At 36.0% G+C, this 22,062-nt stretch overlaps 1 protein-coding gene across 2 annotated transcripts in view; it reads right to left on the bottom strand.

Annotated features, from left to right (window-relative positions):
* TMCO1 (transmembrane and coiled-coil domains 1) overlaps positions 1 to 22,062 on the bottom strand; it is a 55,096-nt gene that overhangs the window by 17,960 nt on the left and 15,074 nt on the right. Inside the window, exons 4-6 of one of the 2 annotated variants that reach the window (XM_082407434.1) lie at positions 15,668 to 15,714; positions 14,243 to 14,310; positions 4,405 to 4,549 (exon numbers count right to left, since the gene is read on the bottom strand). In XM_082407434.1, the coding sequence (XP_082263560.1) occupies positions 4,405 to 4,549; positions 14,243 to 14,310; positions 15,668 to 15,714 (260 nt within the window). The remainder of the gene's footprint in view (positions 1 to 4,404; positions 4,550 to 14,242; positions 14,311 to 15,667; positions 15,715 to 22,062) is intronic. The other variant, XM_082407435.1, reaches the window with a different exon arrangement.

The following is a 22,062-nucleotide window of genomic DNA, read 5'->3' as shown; positions in this document are numbered from 1 at the left end:
CACAAGGTGTGAAGAAAGGAGGAGTGTCCCCAGCCAAACACTTGCACTGGGATCTGAACAGACTTACAAATTTCAAAGAGGAATTTAGCCAGGCACTCCAGAGAAAATATTAATAGTAGGCTGCTGACAGGGCTTCGTCCTATTCAAATACACACTAGATTCAAGAATAATCATTAACCTTACTGCATTCTTTTGACCCCCTGGCTTCTCAGTCTTTGAAAACAAGGGATAGGCAACCTTTGATCTCAAATGAATCCACGTTTTCCCTCATAAAAATCACATAATAGTTGGCAAAGTACAAGAGCAAAGAATAAATAAGGTACACCAGTGTCAACTCCAAATGCATCGAACCATGATTTAAATATAAAGAATGAAACCAAAATGTACTAGAAGAAAACAAGGATGAATTTCTTTATAACTTTAGTTAAAGACTAGTAAACCAAAAAAGGAAAAAACAAAACAAAAAAAAAAACAACAAAAAACCTCCAGCAAACAAAATTTTGCATGGCAAAAACCATACTAAGTAAAACAAACACGAATGACAATTTGTAAAAATTATTAGTAACTTAGATCACAGAGACAGCTAATCTCCCTAAGAGCTAAAAATTAAGAAAAAGACCAACAACACAATAGCGAAATAGGCAAAAAGCATACACAGTGTCTCACCTACCAAAGAAAGAAAAAATATACATGAATAGCTCTTAGACAAATAGAGATGAATCCAATCCAAATGAGCAAATTAAAACTACAATGAGAGAGCAATTCTTATCTATTAGATTGGTAAAAACCCAAAAGTTTGACAATTTCTACTGGAGGTTGGGGGCAACATGAATTTTCCTACATTGTTCTAGGGAGTAAAAAGTGGTATAACCCCAATTTTCCAAGTTTATAAGTTTATATTTGGGTGTAGTATCTACTGTTTGTTTCACATATGCCTTTTAGGTGCACACTATGCTTTAAGGTATATACAGGAAATTAAGAAATCACTAGAAGCCCGCATACCACAATGAAGAGTAGTCCCCGCTCGCTGCAACTAGAGAAAGCCCATGTGCAGCAACAAAGACCCAACACAGCCAAAAAAAATTTTTTTTAATATATACATAAATTAATTAATTAATTTAAAAAAAAGAATGGCTTCATTGAGGGAATCATAATACAGTCTCTAATCTGAAAGCCTCATATTTTATGACGGCTCATTTCACATGCATCAACAGAGTCAACTATTATGCAACCTAAGATCTTAAAAAACAAATAAAACAACAAAACAAAACTTAGAAAGAGAAAGGGAATAAGAGAAAGGAATTTTAATTCAAAGAAAGAAGCATATATTCCATAGTAACACTTCAAATGCTGAAGTATTTCAGACTGGATATAAGTTCATAATCCTCCTGTTAGTATACATACTAACAACCAATGGGGAACAGAATACAGAAACTATTGGCAGCTAATAAAAATGATAAAAGTAGGCCATTTAGGTGATTTTTCAAAGATTTTTAATATCTCAGAATACTTATACTAGAGCTCTATATACTTTTCTCTTATTAATATCAGTGCATAGGATCGGACAAGCGTAAATTAAAAGTATGAATATATATCTTCCTTGGCTGAAAACAAATACACTGAATTTTTTTGTTTTTTTTTGCTGCCCCTTCTCTCCCCACCCATCACCTTTCACCTTTTTTTTGTATTCTCAGGAGTTAGCATGGCTGGTCTACTGCCCGGTTTTTATAAATTAATTAATTAATTAATGGCTGCATTAGGTCTTCATTGCTGCACACGGGTTTTCTCTAGTTGCAGCTAGCGGGGGGCTACTCTTCGTTGTGGCACGCGGGCTTCTCACTGCAGTGGCTTCTCTTGTTGCGGAGCATGGGATCTAGGTGCATGGGCTTCAGTAGTTGTGGCAAGTGGGCTTCAGTAGTGGTGGCTCGCAAGCTCTAGAGCACAGGCTCAGTAGTTGTGGCTCACGGGCCTAGTTGCTCTGTGGCATGTGGGATCTTCCTGGACCAGGGCTCGAACTCATGTCCCCTGCATTGGCAGGCGGATTCCTAACCACTGCGCCACCAGGGAAGCCCCTGTTTTTATAAATAAAGTTTTGATGGAACACAGCCACACTCATTCATTTACATATTGTCTAGGACTGTTTTCATACTATAATGGCAGAGTTAAGTTGTTGTGACAGAGACTGTATGGTCTGAAAAGTAAATACAAAAATATTTATCATCTAGACCAGCAGTCCCCAAACTTTTTGGCACCAAGGACTGGTTTCATGGAAGACAATTTTTTCCATGGACGGGCAGCAGGGAGATGGTTCAAGCAGTAATGTGAGCAATGGGAGCAGCAGATGAAGCTTCGCTCACTTGCCCACAGCTCACTTCCTGCTGTGCGGCCCAGTTCCTAACATGTCGTACCAGTCCGCAGCCCGGGTGTTGGGGACCCCTAACTTCTTCTGTTTGCTGACCACCATGGTAAATGACCATGGCATTCCTGATAAAATTAATTGCTACATATACACCTCACCAGACTTTCTGAAATAACTGAAAGGAGTTTAAAGACCAGCTTGAGCTGAACTTTCTCAATGATCGTTCTTAACATTTATTTCATTAAAAAAAAAACTCTACAGTTCAGATGGTGATTTCTAGGTAACAATGTCCAGGTAGCAGTGCAAATGGTGCATATAAAATAACTATTGTGAGGGAGTTCCCTGGTGGCCTAGTGGTTAGGATTCCAGGTTTTCACTGCCGTGACCCAGGTTCAATCCCTGGTCAGAGAACTGAGATCCTGCAAAGCCGCGAGGCGTGGCCAAAAAAAAAAAAAAACCCCAAAAACAAAATACAAAACTGTTGTGAGCCATCACAAATAAAGTAGTAACATCTGCATGTAATTAAAATAGAATTGTTCTTTGTTGCTTAAAGTAGCATGTATACATCATTGTTTTTATTAATATTTTGACCCTAGCTATAATTTTAATATTTCATACTTAAATAATCCAATTTAAGAGCAATATTCTAGTTACTGATGACCTCTGTTAAACCAACAAAGAGATCCATGTTGTCACTGTCTTGGCTTTCACCTTGGATAAGTCAAAATGCTAAAGCATGCCAAAAGATATAGTATACACCTCGGCTACACAAGAATATAACTTCCTGGTGGACATACCCACTTAAGTGCCTCACAAACACCTCAAACAGCATGTTTTCTAACCAACCTACTTCTCTTTCTTCTATTCCCATCCTCCATTTGGTCACCAAAGCCATAATGTTGAAGTCACCTTAGTTTCTCCTTTCTCACATTAAATCAATCTCTAAGTTCTGCTAGTTTACCTCTATATATTTTTCAACTTTGTCCCCTCCTTTTCAACCCTCCCATCACTGTAACAGTTTAGAACATAGTGATTTTTTGCTAGACTACTGTGATAATCTTCTGAGATTTCTGCATCTGGTCACATATCTACCCTTCAGAATGCAGCAAGTGTCAGAAAATGATTCCAGGAAGCCTGGAAACTTGGTTGCATTCAATATGCAACAGAAGAAGGTGGGAGACATCCAGACAGAAGGAAGAGCATTCACAAAAAGTGAGTCTGGGTAAGTGGAACATGGAAACTGTCAGGCAAGTCAGAATGGCTGGAGTGTTGGATGAGGTGAGAGATGAGGTAAGGAAAGTATTAAGTGGTAAGATCATGAAGATCTTTGTGAGCTTCAAATTATAATTCCGTTTCCTATTGATTCCCACATGCCAGACAAATCAAAAAACCTGCTGCCACAGACAATATTCAGAGGAAGAAGAAGAAGAAAAACAACTCACTTTTTAAAGTCCCATCTCAAAAGCCACTTCATTCTTTCAACCTTTCTGCCTGAATCGTCTGCCACTAATTGAATGTTGTGTCTCTCTTCCAGGCTCTCACAACGTTATATGGATCTCTTAGTTCTCACTCTTTTTCACTATGAATGTCTGACCATCATGTTGCTTGAATGTAAATTCTACAACCCAGACTTTATCTCAACTGTGACTAACTTAAAGTTCCCAAATTATTATGTTTATCTGTGTTTCTGAAGTGCCAAAAGGCACTGGTGTATAATAAAGAAGAAATGATAGTGGGAAGACAAAACCCACTCTTTACTTTTCTACCTTTAGATAGTTGCAATAAAGAAGAAACTTGAGAGCTCTAAAAATGGGATGTGGAAACCATTTTTGATTTTATGGCTACTTCCCATCCCTAAGGATCAGTAATCTAGACCTACACACATTTAAAACAGTTTTAGATGATACTCTGGAATTCTAAAACAAGCAACTGAGAGATCTCAGTAGCAAAAGGTAGACACTTCCAGTATTACAGAAGTAGACACTAATTTAGGGTGTGACAGCAAGGAAGGATATACATATTAAATAGTGGATGTTGTCACTTACCTGTCGAATTGACATGGTACAGAGAATATACAGGAAGATGAAGGAACAGTCTGTGGTATCATCCCCCAGCAGATTTCGATGAGACAGTCCTTGGATGTAGGAAAGGGGGGTGAAAGGGAGCTTTGCCACCACTCTACCATCAAATCTAAAAAGGAAAAGACAAAGAACTGTTATTTTTGGAAGACAGACAAGGCTCTTAGTTCCAGAGAAGAATCTGGGACAAAAATAGAACTCTAAGTCCCTTGATCTCTAAAAAATAAAGAAAGGATGATATTCTAAAAAGAGACTTGAAGTATAAGGATGTAAGGAAGGGCCTAGATTTTTCCCATCAATCTTTTTCTAAACTAGTGATTCTTAATTTTTTCAGTACCAGGATCCTTTAACACTCTGAAAACTTACTGAGGACCCTAAAGAGGTTTTACTTAGAGGTTATATCTATCAATATTACTGTTTTATAAATTAAAACAGAAATTTTAAACCATTTATCAAATCATTTAAAAGGTAGCAATATTCAGTATGTTAACACAAGTATTTTTACGGAAAATATATTTTCCATAAAGAAAAAGAATTTAGTGAGAAGAAAGGCTTTTTTTCCCCCAATCTCTTTAATGTTTTACTTAATAGAAAAATGTTGGATTCTCATAGCTGCTTCATTACTCAGGCTGTCGCAATATTACACACCCTATGAAGCCTCTGGAAAATTCCACTGTACATTCATGAGAGAAGGAGAGTGAAGAAGGCAAATAACATCTTAGAATTATTACAACAATAATTTTTACCTCAAGGACCTCCTAAAAGTCTCACAGACCTCCAGGGATCCCCAGACCACACTTTGAGAACCACTGTTCTAAACCATGACACCAATAAGATTTTAAGAACCCTCTTTTCCAAGACTCAAAGATTCCCAGTATATACACATTAAACAGGATAAACACTTCTGGAGAGAAATTCATGGAATATACATAGCGGTGAATGAAAAATGGCATACATAATACTCTGAGGTAACTTTTAACATACTTCTAATGTTTGAAAGTAATTCCTTTTACTTTTTCTAAAATAGGAAAGAAAAATGTTCTGAAAAGAGAAAATCTTAGAAAAAACTAGAAGAAAATATGTATCAGTGTTTATTTTGAGGTGCTGGGGATATAAACTTCTTTTATACTTTTCTATGAATAAGCTGTACAGTCAGACAATATTGAGAATTATAAATTAATGTGATTAAGGATAGTGATACTTCATAATATTAGAAAAATATATGACAGCATCAGTTACATTATCCAAATAAAGTCTTTAACTCCAGTTAAAATATCTAGAACATTCCCTCTTAGAAAAACATTTGGTATTTAGAATGTTTCTATAGAGGGAGAGGGAAAAGAGAGGTAGCATTACCATCTTTTTCATTGGGGAAAAAAATCCCTAAATATCCATATTAACTATTGTGGTTATAAAGATCTTCTTATACAGCTGAACTCCAAAGAATATAAATAGAATGAATTTGACATATTCTATACATATGTATGATTGTCCACTTACTATTTCCAACTGCTTTCCTAGTATATAGTTTGCACAGGGTAAGGGCTCAATCATGAACTGTTACTTGGATATGACGAAAATATTTAAAGATCTGCTTGAAGTAGTTATTCTTATCTACTAACCTCACAAAAGCAAAACAAAGTATTGTAATAACTTTTCCAGGAGGAGATATTCCCATTCACTCACAGGAAGTATTATACACAGTTGTTCCAATATTTCCTGGTTATATGCTGTATGCAGTATACTGTTCTACATACGCCACTCTACTCTCCATCTGTAGAGTTAAACTGTGAGGAGTAGGGCTGGAATAAATATAGCCCAAAATGTTTAGTCCTCTTATTGCTAACATACACACCCAACAAATTCATCTTATATAGTAATTTTATTCCTTGACATTTTTGACTTGAAATTGTAGCCAAAAAGAAAATCTTTTACAACTAATAAATGAATTCAGTAAAGTTTTGGGATGGAAATCAACATACAAAAATCAGTTGCATTTCTATATACCAACAATGAACTATATGAAAAAATAAATAAAACAATCCCATCTACAATAGTATCAAAAACAATAAAATACTTAGGAATAAATTTAATCAAGGAGGTGAAAGATATATACACTGAAAACTATAAGACATTGATAAAGAAACTGAAGAAGACACAAATATATGGAAAGATATCCATGTTCATAGACTGGAAGAGTTAATATTGTTAAAATGTCCATACTATCCACAGTCATCTACAGGGCTTCCCTGGTGGCACAATGGTTAAGAATCCACCTGCCAATGCAGGGGACACAGGTACAAGCCCTGGTCCGGGAAGATCCCACATGCCGTGGAGCAACTAAGCCCATGCGCCACAACTACTGAGCCTGCGCTCTAGAGCCCACGAGCCACAACTACTGAGCCTGCACGTCACAATTACTGAAGCCTGCATCCTAGAGCCCGTGCTCCACAACAAGAGAAGCCACCACAATGAGAAGCCTGCGCATCACAATGAAGAGCAGCCCCCGCTCCTTGCAACTAGAGGAAGCCCGTGCACAGGAAGACCCAAGGCAGCCAAAAATAAATAAATAAAATAAATAGATTTATTAAAAACAACAACAACAAAGTCATCTCTAGATCCAATACAATCTCTAATCAAAACTCTACTTTTCACAAAAATAGAAACATCAATACTAAAACTCATATGGAACCACAAAAGATCTTGAATAGGCAAAGCAATCTTGAGAAAGCTGGAGGTATCAAACTTCCTGATTTCTAACTATGTTACAAAGCTATAGTAATCAAACCAATACATTACTGGCACAAAAATAGACATGCAGACCAATAGAACAGAATAGAGAGCCCAGAAATAAACCCAGTCAACTAATATCTGACAAGAGCCAGAAATGCTCAGTGGGGAAAAGGATGGTCTCTTCAATAAATGGTGCTGGGTAAACTGGATATTCACATGCAGAAGAATTACACTGGACCCCTATCATACACTACTCACAAAAATTAACTCAAAATGGATTAAGGACTTAAACATGAGACCTGAAACTGTAAAACTTATAGAAGAAAACATAAGGGAAAAAGCTCCTTGACATTGGTCTTGGCAAAGATTTTTTTGGATATGACACCAAAAGCACAAGCAACAAAAATCAACAAATGTGACTATATCAAACTAAAAAGCTTCTGCACAGCAAAAGAAACAACAAAATGAAAAGGCAAACTATGAAATGGGAGAAAATATTTGCAGACTATATATCCGATAAGGGGTTAATATCCAAAATATATAAGGAATTCGTACAACTCAATAGCAAAACAGCCCCCCAAATAATCCAATTAAAAAGTGGGCAGAGGATCTGAATAGACATTTTTCCAAACAAGACATACAAATGGCCAAGAAGTACATGAAAAGGTGGTCAACATTACTAACCATCAGGGAAATGCAAATCAAAACCACAATGAGATTTCACCTCATGCCTGTTAGAATGACTATTATCAAAAGGACAAGAGATAACAAATGCTGGCAAGGATGTGGAGAAAAGGGAATCCCTGGGCACTATTGCTGGGAATGTAAATTGGTACAGCTACTATGAAAAACAATATGGATGTTCCTCAAAAAATTAAAAGTAGAACTACCATATGATCCAGAAATCCCATTTCTAGCTATTTAGCCAAAGGAATTGAAATAAACTATCTCAAAGAGATCTGTACTCCCATGTCATTGCAGTATTATTCATAATAACCAAGATATGGAAACAACCTAAGTGTCCACCGACAGATGAATGGATAAAGAAAATGTGATATATATACTGTATACAAGTCTGACAGAGAAAGACAAATACTGTATGACATCACTTATATGTGGAATCTAAAACAGCTGAACTCATGGAAACAGAGAATTAGATTGGTGGTTGCCAGAGGACGGGGGTTGAGGGAAATGGGGAGATGCTGGTCAAAGGGTACAAACTTCCAGTTTTAAGATGAATAAGCTCTGGGCTTCTAATGTACAGCATAGCAATTATAGTTAATACCATATTATATGCTTGAAAGCTAAGAGAGTAAGTCTTAATTGTTCTCACCGCCACCACAACAAAATGATATTTATGTGAGATGAAGGATTTGCTAACTGACCTTACTGTGGTAATCATTTGGCAATATGTATGTGTATCAAATTATCACTCTGTACACCTTAAACGTACACAATGTTCTATATTATAATATGTCATTATATATCTCAATAAAGCTGGAAAAAAGCTTTAAAAGAAAAAGGAGAGAGAAGACCTTTCATGTCCTATAAGTGAGTTATTCATTTATGTGAAACTGAGCATTTAGTACGAATGAGACCTTAAACCAGCCACAAATATGAAGGAAAAAAACCCTTCAAATTAATTTTTCCAGGAGATTAGAGGCTTGCCATTGGAATAGTTACGAATAGATACCATTACTGGTGTGTAGCCTAATAATGAAAAGAGTTAGGGAGAGAAAGAAAAAGGTGCAAAGAGAGAAATAGCTTATAATAGGTCGATTATTTCTTTAAGTGAACTTACTCTCTGCAGTTCCAGAGGGCAGGACCACTGCTCATGAGCAGAAGAACAAGCAGGCATATTTTGGTCCAGTAAAAGGAACCACTTTCATACTCTAAATACTACTCGGTAAAACTATATTATCTCAGAAACCATCAAGCTCCTCATCGTTGAAAATGATTAAAAATAATGGAAAATTATCTGCTAGAGGTATTATTGGAGGCATTTCCGTATTGACACAGAAGTAATGTGTTAAATGACTTTTAAGATCACTTCTAATTCTAAGATTTAATGTTTCAGCTTTATGGAAATGATCCAGAAGAGAAGCCAAAGACAAATAAATAGCTGAATTTGGTGCCTCTTGTTGCTACTCTGGCAATCTGGGAGCTCAAGTCCTTCCCATCTTAGTCTAACTTGAGGCTTTTTTCTATCAACAATTTTAAGACTAAAATAGATATTAGAGATAATGTATTCCATTCCATAATAAACAGATGATCAAGGTGAAACTAAGAGAAATTATACGAAAAATGAATAGTGATTGTTCAATACAATCAAAATATGTACTAGACTCTGTAATAATTGACACCCACATTAATTTTGTTTAGAACTGCTGAGGGATGGTGGGTTTTTTTTTTCTATATTTTTTTTTTCCTTTTTTTCCCATTTAAATTTAAAATTCATACATACAAATATGATTAAATTTTGATTAAATTATTATTTGCTAATATTTTTAATGAAAAGAAAAAGAAAGGGGTGCATTCGGTTTCAATCCCAGCTATTGTCTGGACTGTCATGTCACATGAACAATGACGTTTTATCTGAGGATATGAAGATAGCATTGAATCCTATAGACTGGATATTCTGAACATCAGATCTGAAACGTCTGCTTTTCAATATATGTGAAATAAAACTTGGAATTCGCTCACCAAAAAAAAAAAAAAATGTACTAGACTTTTAATTTCACATACCAGCTTATAAAAATAGAGATACATTCTTTAACTTCTAGGTGTTCACAGTCCTAGACATAAGAAATATGTATATATTTAAATAGATTAAATATATATGTTTATATATATTTAAGTATATATATATTTATATATATACTTAAATATATATATATATTTAAATTTCTGGGCTGGGCACAAAGACCAGAAAAAAAACATGAATACCATTCGGCAACCATGCTCCTTGGTATCTATCCAAAGGAGCTGAAAACATGTTCACAAAAAAACCTGCACACAGATGTTTATGGAAGCATTATTCATAATTGCCAACTGATGAACCTACAATGGCACCTCATTATCACCCAAAGTCCACAGTTTACATTAGGGTTCACTCTTGGGTTTTAATAAATGTATAGCAACATGTATCACCCTTAGTGTCACACAGAATAGTTTTACACTAAAAAATCCTCTGTGCTCTGCTTATTCATCCCTCCCTCACACCTAATCCCTGGCAACCACTGACCTTTTTACTGTCTCCAGAGCTTTGCCCTTTCTAGAATGTCATATAGTTGTAATCATATAGTACGTAGCCTTTTCAGGTTGATTTCTTTCACTTAGTAATATGCATTTAAGGTTTCTCCATGTCTTTGCATGGCCAATAGCCCATTTCTTTTTAGCAATGAATAACATTCCACTGTCTGGATGTTCCACAGTTTACCCGTTTACCAACTGAAGAACATCTTGGTTGCTTCCAAGTTTTGGCAATTATCAAGCTGCAGTAAACATCTATGTGCAGCTTTCTGTGTGGACATAAGTTTTCAACTCATTTGGGTTCACTTTCACTTTTTATTCTATATTACTCTATACTGTTTGAATTTTTTAGAAGTATTTGTGTATTACTAGTATAAGAAAATTCTTTTTCTTTTTAAACTTTGGTTCTGATGCACATTCCTGGTTAAGATCTACTGCATAAGCTTTGGGAAGCTACCTGATATATCATAAACTAGTCATTTCAAATCATCAGGGAAAATATATTATTTGTTCCCTACCTGGTATTAACAATAGCTAAGTACTTGGTAAAGTTGGAAACTGACCACCAAAAAAAATTACAGATGAAACAAAATTTAAATATAACAAATAAAAAGTAGAAAAAAATTTATATAATCTGGTATGAGAAAGGCACTATTTATATAACAGAAAAGAGTAACAGATTTGACATAAAAATTAGCATTGTCCATATATCTCAAAAAGAGAGCTTAATAGTCTCAATAAATAAAAAATTCTTATAAAAAGAAAATAAGGGAAAGAACATGAACTAGAAATTTAGAAATAGATAAACATAATAAGTATATGAAAAGATGCTATATCTCACAAGAAATGCAAATTTTAAAAGAAATATTATTGTTTAGCTATTAGATTTGCAAATATTAAACAGATACATAATTCCCAGTAATGACAAATATATGAAGAAAGAACCACTCAACCACTCACAAGTACTGAGGGCAATAATCAAAAAATATAAATTAATAAAAACCTTTCTAGGGGAATTCCCTGGCAGTCCAGTGGTTAAGACTCCGCGCTTCCACCGCACGGGGTCGCGGGTTCGATCCCTGGTCAGGGAAACTAAGATCCCGCATGCTGTGCGGCAAGGCCAAAAAGAAAAAATTTCTCCTAAGCAATACTGCTAGGATATGCCTGAGGAAAAAATAAGTATACACTGGTGTACATACTCCTGTGAAAATTCTGTGTGAAGATTAATAGAAGATTATATAAGTTAGGGTACATCCATTCAATGGAATACTGACAGACATTAAAAATGATTATGCAAGATTGGACTTCCTTGGTGGCACAGTGGTTAAGACTCTGCCCTCCCAATGCAGGGGGTCCGGGTTTGATCCCTGGTCAGGGAACTAGATCCCACATGCATGCTGCAACTAAGAGTTCGCATGCCACAACCAAGGAGCCCACGAGCCACAACTAAGACCTGGTGCCACCAAATAAATAAATAATTTTAAAAATCCTAGCCTGCGTGCAGCAATGAAGACCCAACGCAGCCAAAAAAAATAAAAATAAAAAAATAAATTTTAAAAAAATTAAAAATAATAAAAATCCTCTAAAAATGATTATGCAAGAGTTACACATACTGTATTTAAAAAATTATCACAGGTAACTATAGCAGGTTACAAAACAACCATTTTGGGGTATAAAAATTAATACATACAAATATCTAAATGTTTGTATACGGAGAGAAGAAGTACAGATCTTGAAAGGACACACACTCATTTGAGGAAGGCAGAGTGATCTTTACTTTATATTTTATACATTTATATATTATTGGAATTTTTCCAGTAAGAATTTATTACTTCAATGATTACAGAAAAAAATGTAATAAAAGGTTCCACCTGAGGGGAAAAATATGGCATTGTGAGAAAAATATATTTGAATCAGATGCCCCTCCCATAGAGCAGCCATTCATACCACGATATGTTCACAAATAACATTAAGAAAGGGAACCACATGCATATAAGGCAGCATTACCACTGGTAGAAATGGCCACCATTCTTTCTTCCTTTTCTTTTTTTTAAAATTCAGGTATAGGTGATTTACAATATTACATAAGTTTCCGGTGTACAACATAGTGATTCGCAGTTTTTAAAGATTATACTCCATTTAGAGTTATTATAAAATATTGGCTATATTCCCCACAGTTCTTTCTTCATCAGCCTATTTCGTTAGAACCCACCTGTACATAAGACTAAGGAATAAAATCAAATGCTGAACTTCAAGCAAAGCAGTGATTCAAATTTATTGTAGGTATCACACAATAAAGCCAAGACCAATAAGAATAGCTATACACACACACACCACTAACCTATAAAAATATTATTTTAAAAATCAGAAGTATGAGAAAAATAAGACGTTAAGCATCAAATTTTTAAAATATAGATGAGTACTTAGCTAGCTCTATACTGTCCAGAATGTGACAAATTAAAGAATATTTGAGTATTTGAGTTGTACCAATGAAGCTTACTAGTTAACTACAAAATCTTTCAGTGTTTGGTTTGCCTGGTAATCCACGGTGATATATACCCAAGAAATGAGAGAAAGCATAGCAGTGAAAAAAGAATACTGAGTTTAGAGTTATAAGTTAGAAATTATGAGACTTCTACAAACCTTGGGCAAGTTATTTAACCTTCCAAAGGTCCTTTTCAGCACTAAAGGTCTATGATTTTAGTAATCACTAGTTAAGTGGAAATTCTGTATTAAAATCATTTTGGACATTCCCTTTGGTGCCTCACCTAAGTAAAAATAACCACTCCCTTTCTCCCCCCTACTATATTTCACACACACACACATCTATTGTAACATCCATCAATGTATTGATTTGTTTGTCCTTTCTTTCCATAAAATTTTGATATTACTGAGGGCAGGGAACACACCTTATTTGTTATATTCTGATACCTAGCACAATGCCTGGCACAAAGTAGGCCCTTGACAGGTGGGAAGAGAAGAACATGGAGGTGGGGTGGGGGGTGGGTACAAGGAGAGAAAGAGACAGACAGGTAGAAATGAAGCAGGGGAGGAAGAGTAGGAGAAAGGGAAGAAAAAGAGTGAGTGAGGAAAATGCGTGGTAGTTCAGGTGAGCTCTGAAAGGTAATAAATGACAGCTTGTCATCTCTGGATACTTTCCCAGCTTCTGTCAAAAGCAGTCCCACAATTACTCAGGCCTGCTATATGCTAGTTTAGACAATAGTAACCTACCTTATCATTAAACAAGATTATAGTTGTTAAGACTCTATTTTAAGAGTCAAAACATCTCTGTACGACTACCTTCATTTTGAAGCAGTTTGTTAGTAAGGAACTTAAAAAACCCAGGAGACATATTAAATTCTTTTTAGAGGACCCATAAAACCTTAGTCTTTGCCTTACACATAAGATATCCTCAATATTAAGAGGGTGAAAAAGTTATAATTGTATTCCATCAAAATTAAATTTCCCTTGATTTTGATAACTGGATTGAGGTTAAGTAAGAGAATGTCCATGTTCTTAGGAAATACACACTTGAGTAGTTACGGGTAAAGGGGCATGAAGCCTACAACAAACTCTTGAATGATTCAGAAAAATATACAAATAATGTATGAATGAGTACATATATGATATGGAGAAACAGAGAAAAAAGGAAAGCAAATGAGGCAAAATGTTAACAACTGTGAATCTGGTTAATCAATGTACTATTCTTGTAACTCTTCTGTAAATTTGAAATATCAAAATATTACCAAAAAAGTTAATTGTTCACATATACACACACATAGAGCAATATTTAGATAAAACCATATAAAAGGCTACTCACATAGAATTAAACATTCCCATTAGGGCAGTAAAACAAAAGCCAATTGCAAACATGGATTTCATTCGAACCTGGAAGGAAACCAACCAATTGTTATTTTACACTAGAGAAAAAGCACCACTAAAGCACACCCCAAAAGTTTTGGTTTCATGTCATTTTTAAAAGATGCTCCTTGGCAAAAAGCTGTTTATTGGCTAACCCACCCTCCACCTCCAAGGCCTCTTCTCCTTGCCAGCTTCTGATGAATAGTATTGGGGTGGCCATATGACCCAACTCTGGCCAATGAGATGTAAGTACCAACCAGAACTTTTAAAAGGGACAAACTTGGCTAGCATCCCTTTAGGCCTTTTGCCCATACTTCTTGCCTGGAATGAAGAACATAATGCCTGACAGTAAAGCACCATCAAACAACCAAATGACCATAAGCTAAGGAAGGTTAACCTGAGTCCTTAGTGACATTACTGTGTTGCCACAGCAGCCCAGGACTACCAACCTCTGTACCTCTTGAGCAAGTGAAAAAAATTTTATATGTTTAAGCCATTATTAAGCATTTTGTTTCTTGTAGCTAACTTCTTTCTTGATTACATGTGCCATAAAAGTATAATCAAATAGAAGATCATAAAGATATAAGATTAACAGTTTATCAGCAATTTTTATCTCTTCTTTCTGCAGTTTCCAAATTTGGTCTCATGAACATGTAATAATTGCGACAACAGAAAAGCTATTTTCAAAAAAATGCACTTCTAAATTATGATCTTTCTTAATAAGAATTTCAAGAAACAGAAGATAAAATAATATAGCAAAGGTCTCTTGGTAAGCAAAAGACAACTGTTGCACAGTTTAGATGTCCTGTGTTGAATATACAGAAATTAAGTAGAAAAATAAGTCAAGCCATATAATTAGCCTACCTGCACCTCAGAAAGACATGCTTGAACTCTACTCTTTATAAATAATGAGTAAATGGCTAATAAAATCACTTTTCCTTACACTTTATGATATGCCTGACCCTCAGATCAAAAGGCCTCTTAAAGAATAAAGGCCACAATAAAGGCCATCTATGATGCTCCAACTCCTATTTGGGATTACCAGGTCACCATAAAGCCAAAGATTCAGCAATAACATGAGGAAGAAAAAGAAAATAAGCTACTTCATTTGAAAACATAAGGGGGAAGCTAATAAAAACTGTGTGAAAGGGACAAATTATGACTTCGAGAGAGCCTTAAAAAAAAGCTATTCATATTACTAACATGAAGCTTCAGCCCAGTAGCATATTTTCACTTCTATTTGGTCCAGGAACAACCATGATATTATTTATACCCTGCATAACTATAAATTTCTGAAAAGGTAAGTGCAGTGTACTTGATGAAAATCAGGGTCTTTTGCTGAAAAACATGTGGTTTATCATGAAGTTACATTTAGGACTCTTACCATTGATAGATCCCTGTTATTATTCTTCAGTTTCTCTTCTTGCCGCTCTGCAAAGAATTAATGAACTGGTTAATATACACAGCGCTGAGCGCAAAGCAGATGTTAAACTGTCACTGCCTGATGACTATAATAGCACTTCTGTCTCAGTATCACTTAGTAAGATAAGCTGAATACATGGAATACTGTATACTTTGTACTAACAGAAAATTCAAATGCAGCAGGGGATCAAAATAGTTCAAATTAAATAAATAAAAATACTTAAAGTTTAATTTAAACTTTAAGTGTCTGAACTCTGTACATTAAGATATACTCTTGGGCTTCCCTGGTGGCGCAGTGGTTGAGAATCTGCCTGCCAATGCAGGGGACACGGGTTCGAGCCCTGATCTGGGAAGATCCCACATGCCGCGGAGCAACTGGGCCCGTGAGCCGCAATTACTGAGCCTGCGCGTCTGGAGCCTGTGCTCCGCAACAAGAGCGGCCGCAATAGTGAGAGGCCCGCGCACCGCAACGAAGAGTGGCCCCCGCTTGCCACAACCAGAGAAAGCCCTCGCACAGAAACGAAGACCCAACACAGCCAAAAATAAATTAAAAAAAAAAAAAAAGATATACTCTTACTTTACATCAAAAGGAAGTATAACCATAATGACTGTACTTAGGTTTCAAGTATTAATTCCCCATCTGTTATGATTTTTTCCCCCTCTTTCAGTTTCTTTAAGAGAGCATGGAGTCTAAAAATTAAAAGCCAATTAAGATGAATTTAAGATTCAGGTTCTTTCATATTACAGTCAAATCAATCTAAAAATAAGCATAGTTTCATAGTTAAGTCACTTGGAAAGCTAGGAAATTTGACATATATTTCAAGAAAATTGTTATATAGACAGAACCTAAACTGCTAAAGAAGTCTCAGCTGTACATTAATGACCTTATTTACTGTATTCCATCAACGTAAGGGACTTTATTGTACTTAAGAAGAAATTGAGGCCCAGCAAAGGAGAAGTGACTTCTCAGAGACCACACAGGTATTTTATGCCAAAGCCAGGATGAGAAACCAAGTTTCCCAACTCCCAACCCAATGATCTCTATATATACTATGCTACTGCTTTCTTTGATTATGCATTTTTATCACCAGGATCAATTTATTCAACAAATACTTACTGATCACCTACTAAATGCCGAGCACTTTTCTGAGCACTAGGGATAAATGAATGAACAAAACACACACAAATCCTCACCCTCACAGGAAGATTATGAAATTAAAATATAATACCCTCTAAAATAAAAAATATACAATTGGAATATATGAAACTTGTGTGAGGGCTGCAAGTGCAGGCAGTTAAAGGAAAGGAAGGAAGAAAAGGCCTACAGGAACCGCAGACTGGAGTGTAGTTTCCAAACAATGTACGGTGAGATGAATATATGCTTCCTTGTCTTAAATCGTTCCTATCCAGTTTGTTCTCCCTGGGGGGAAAGGATACAGGCAGGAGAAAGTGGGGATTATGAAGATATATGGAAGAAAATGAACAAAATGGGGTGGAACTAAGGTGTATCTCGGGGACTAGAGCTCTTTTTCTACCTGAGCAGCCCTCTTACAATGTAATAAGACTTTTTAAAATTGGGTGTTTGAAGATTGGGATGACTAGAAGGTAAACAGGCATAAAATCAAGTAGAGAGGGAAAAGGACTACCACTGAGACATGAAAAGAAAGGTATAGAAAAGCATCTATGCTAGAAACCTTGGCACATCCTTGACTCCCTACTCTATCTTCAATCAAACACCAAGTCCTATTAATTATACCTCATAAATACTTATGAAATCCACCTCTTCCCCTCCTTACTATCACTTTCTTAGTTAGGATTTCTAACATCTCTTAACCTATATTACTTTCAAGTCTCCTAACAGATCTGCCTCCAAACTTGTTCCCTCAAATCCATCTTCCACATAAATGCAGTCAGATCTACTTAAAAGGCAAAACTGAACAAAATCATGATACTCCCCAGCTTAAAATCCTTCCATGGCTTTTCATCCCAAGATCATGTTTCTTTTTTTTTTGGCCACGCCACACGGCACGTGGGATCTTAGTTCCCCAATGAGGGATCGAATGCACCCCCTGCAGTGGAAGCGTGGAGTCTTAACTACTGAACTGCCAGGGAAGTCCCAAGATCATGTTTCACTATCACCTGCAAGTCCTGCATCTGGCCCCTGCTTACTTCTGCAGCCACATTTCCAACCGCTCCCATACATTTTTATGTTCTTACAATACCAAACAACTTTAAGTTCCTGTATAAATGATGCTTTTCTCTTGATTCAGTGTGTTTGTTCACAAAGTCTCTTCTACCTTGGGTGACCAAGCGTCCCAGTTTTCCCCAGACTGTTCCAGTTTTAGCTCTGAAAATCTCACATCCCAACAAACTCCTCGGACTAGACAAATAGGGATGGTTGCCTACCCTACTTCCACCTAGACTGTTTTATCCTACCCCACCAAACCCTTTCCTGGCTAGCCTATACTCAACTTTTAAGCCTCAGCTCTTGTGTCACCTCCTTTTGACAATCTTGATTCCTTAAGCAATACTATTCTAAAAAACTTTCTACAATTATGAAAATATCTTATATCTGTGCTGTCAATACAGTAGTCACTAGCTACATGTAGCTACTGAGCAATGAAATGTGACCAGTATGATTGAGGAACTAAAATTTCAACTTCATTTATTAATAATTTTAATTAATTTAAAATCTGAACAGTCAAATGTAGCTACAGGCTGCTGTACTGGACAATGCAGTCTTAGACACCGGATTAGAAGTCCTTTCTTTATGCTTCTAGAATATTCCAAGCACATCTCTATCATTATACTCACTGAGTTTATACATTTTGTTATAATGATCTGTTTATGTACTTAACAATGCAACTAGATGGCAGGCTCCTGGAGGACAAGGACTTCTTCATCTTTGTATCCTCAGTAATTAGCAAGTAGTTAGCTGCTCAGTATTGTAGTATATGCTCAATATTGCTTAATGAATCAGCAATATAATAAAAGCTGATCTGAAGATACCGTACACCAAAAATCCCCTTCCAGGGACAGGAGTCTTTCATGATAAAGCTGGTAGCCTGAAGAGGCACTTAAAACCTGAAAGGCTGAGAGGACACTACAGTGACACAGTTTTTATGAAGTTCTATTCCACTTTTTTCAATTATGTCCAAACAGAAGCTCTAACCATACGTAGTGTCAAGGTAGACTGTATGTATACATGGCTTAAGAAGAATACAGCAGTACAGGTTTATGATATATCCCAACACTACTGTGCTTGGTTACTGAAGATTTTTCAACTCAAATTGTTTTTAGGTGCCCACCATATACAAATAAAGTAGGTTTTGTTGGTTTCAAATAATTCAGAAATAAGTTAACGTTCATCTGGTTTTGGAGGGGATAAAAGAAACAGAGTCAAGTTTCTTATGACCTTGATGTGCTTAGTTGGCAGGAAATGCTAAGATGCCTCAAGAAGCATAAACACTACAAGGACTTTAACATTTAAAGTCCTAGACAATGTAAGAGTTTTCAGAAATCCAGAAATGCCCAGGTGGGAAACAGCAAACCTGATCTAATAGAAATGTTAGCAATAGGGAAGCAATTTCAGGTACTCCCCAAGTTATGAACAATAAACTTGTAAATATCTCCATAAAGGCACAGTTAGGTTTATATACCTCCCCTTCTCCCCACTAACCCCAATGCCTAATCTAAAGTTTTTCCATTTTCAGTTTTCTCCATTCCCAGCTCAGTTAATTGTATCTCAGATCCTCCTAATCTCTCTCTCTCTCTCAATACCCACGTTCTCTTTTACCCTCTTTATTTTCTTTCCAGTCTTAGAAAATTATTAAACTCCTTCTCTATCTCTCTTCCATTATGACTATCAAACCCTGACTCTAATAAAACTGCTAGGCAACGATTTATTCTATTCATTCTCATTATTTTAAAATATAAGATTCAAGTTTTACAAGGATATTCTGTTAGACACAATGAGAAGTGAAACATTTAAGTCCTTAAAAGTACTTAAAACATCCTTTTAGAGTTTCTATCTCTCATACTGTAATCAAATCTACTTTTCTTTAAGCCTCAGTGATTTAAGTAAATTTTAAATGTTATTTCCTAACCAATTTTGCTTTTAATTACCAGCAATACAAAAGAGGAACAAAAACAAAACCAACTATTGTCCCTAAGAATAAAGTTTTTACATTACATTATGGGTTAAATAAGCTTACGAAGACAGGTTTGTCAATATAACCACCATGTAATGCATGGTTTTATAAGAATAATCCAACTTCTAATAAACTGTACTGAAAAAAGTATCTTTTTTTAAACAACCTGCTTTTCCCTTATCAAGAAACTTTGTTTCTTCAAGTGAATAATTTCTGGGAAAGTCACATTAGTAAGTAAAATAAGTGCAAACAATTTATTTTGAAATGATGATTTATATTGTTTATTAGCAGCAATCAAATATTTGACCATAATGCTTCATGTAATTATGAGAACAGTTTTGGTTGAGATGACGCAATAAGAGCTAGCTAGTTAACTCTTAACTTCTAGTACCCCAAATAGTTAAGAGTATACTGAAATAAGTAAAAGTGATTGACTGGTTCTCTATTGCTCTGTGTGTAACTTAGCCCTTAACTGTTGTCAGTTAACTAGCATAACTCCTCTCAGAAAGTTGTTTCTTGGCCCCAATAAGGTAGGGAAGTCACTGTCTCAGTCTAATGTTATTTTCATCTTGGTGGTGTGTTACTTAAAAGAAGTATAGCTAGTGAACCTCCTCCTAAGGTTCACTCGCCTTAGTTTTCTCCTTTGAGAAAACTCAACATCTAGAAGCCCAAGGCTTCCAAGATGGTTGTACTTCCCAACCCACCTTTCAACTGTTATGTTGACATCAGGAGGGAGAAAACGTATGTCTAAAACCTTCTACACCTCCCCTGAAGATCTAGAATTTAAAGGTTCCAAGCCGAGTGCTGGAAATAAATATTCTATGTCATTCAGTGTTCACTTGTCCTGTGTGAACTATTCTTTATGCCATTCAGAACCTCAGGATTTAATACAGAGGAGAATCATACCTCAGTTCCTCCATCTGAAAGGAATTCTATACACCCTTTTACTACTGAACTTTTGGAATACACCCTCTATGAAATTTGAGGAAATTTCATGGAGAGAAAAAACTGGAAGTATAAAGAAGATATATTTATATTCTAGGATGATTTATTATCCAAGATGATAGACAAAAGGAAACATTAAAATTCTAAAAGGGAATACTCCAATTAAAAAGAAGCTACATTTCTTGTAGGTACTGGAATACACTAATAGCAACTATGACATCCATTCTGACCAAAGAATGAACAAACCTCAAGCCAATCTATCACACATTTTTATTTGACAGCATTACGCTTTGTACAACAAGATAACATAATTTAACTAGAAAAGGAACACGTCATCATTTACCTTAGTCAATAACCAGTGATGGGACTTCCCTGGTGGCGCAGTGGTTAAGAATCTGCCTGCCAATGCAGGGGACATGGGTTTGAGCCCTGGTCCAGGAAGATCCAACATGCCACGGAGCAACTAATCCCAGGTGCCACAACTACTGAGCCTGCGCTCTAAAGCCCGCAAGCCACAACTACTGAGCCGACGTGCCACAACTACTGAAGCCCGCGCGCCTACAGCCCATGCTCCACAACGGGAGAAGCCACCGCAATGAGAAGCCCGCACACTGCAACGAAGAGTAGCCCCCGCTCACCACAACTAGAGAAAGCCCATGCACAGCAAAGAAGATCCAATGCAGCCAAAAAAATTTAAAAAATAAAAAATAAATAACCAGTGACTTTTCTGTCAAAGAATATAAATCAATTAAAGTACTCACGGGGCAAATGGGTAGTCTGATCAAACCGACAGTTTGGGAGATGGGGAACATTTTCAAATAAGGAAGAGATGATCAAAATAGCAGATGCTTCTCTATAGATTAAAAGAGTTAGGTATGCCATGACATTTCTATATTCTGAGTTGTCTTGAATGGAAGACCAATTAATGACATGCCTTTAAAATTTCATGTAGATTGGGAGAAGCAAAATTTAAATGAAATGCCTGATACAGCCTTCTTTTATAGAAAATCCAAATAGCATAGATAAACGTCTTGAATAAATATATAAATTCAGGGCCCCAAATAAATTTCAAAAATGTCCTCCCATATTTCCAAGTCAACAAGAAAGGAGATACACACCCCATTCAGCAAAGTTTCAGAATGCCTGCTCTCCCTTCTCTAGCCACCTTCTGGGGAATATCTCCCTCTCATCATAGTCTTTGTTGAGGTTCAACCTTATGAAGATTCCTAATACCCCCTGCCCTGCCACTACTGACCAAAAA

The sequence above is a fragment of the Balaenoptera borealis genome (genome assembly GCF_965194805.1).
Source record: "Balaenoptera borealis genome assembly, chromosome: 1".
Taxonomy (NCBI): domain Eukaryota; kingdom Metazoa; phylum Chordata; class Mammalia; order Artiodactyla; family Balaenopteridae; genus Balaenoptera; species Balaenoptera borealis.
Note: the sequence above shows the minus strand (reverse complement) of the source record. Positions and strands in the feature narration are given on the sequence as shown.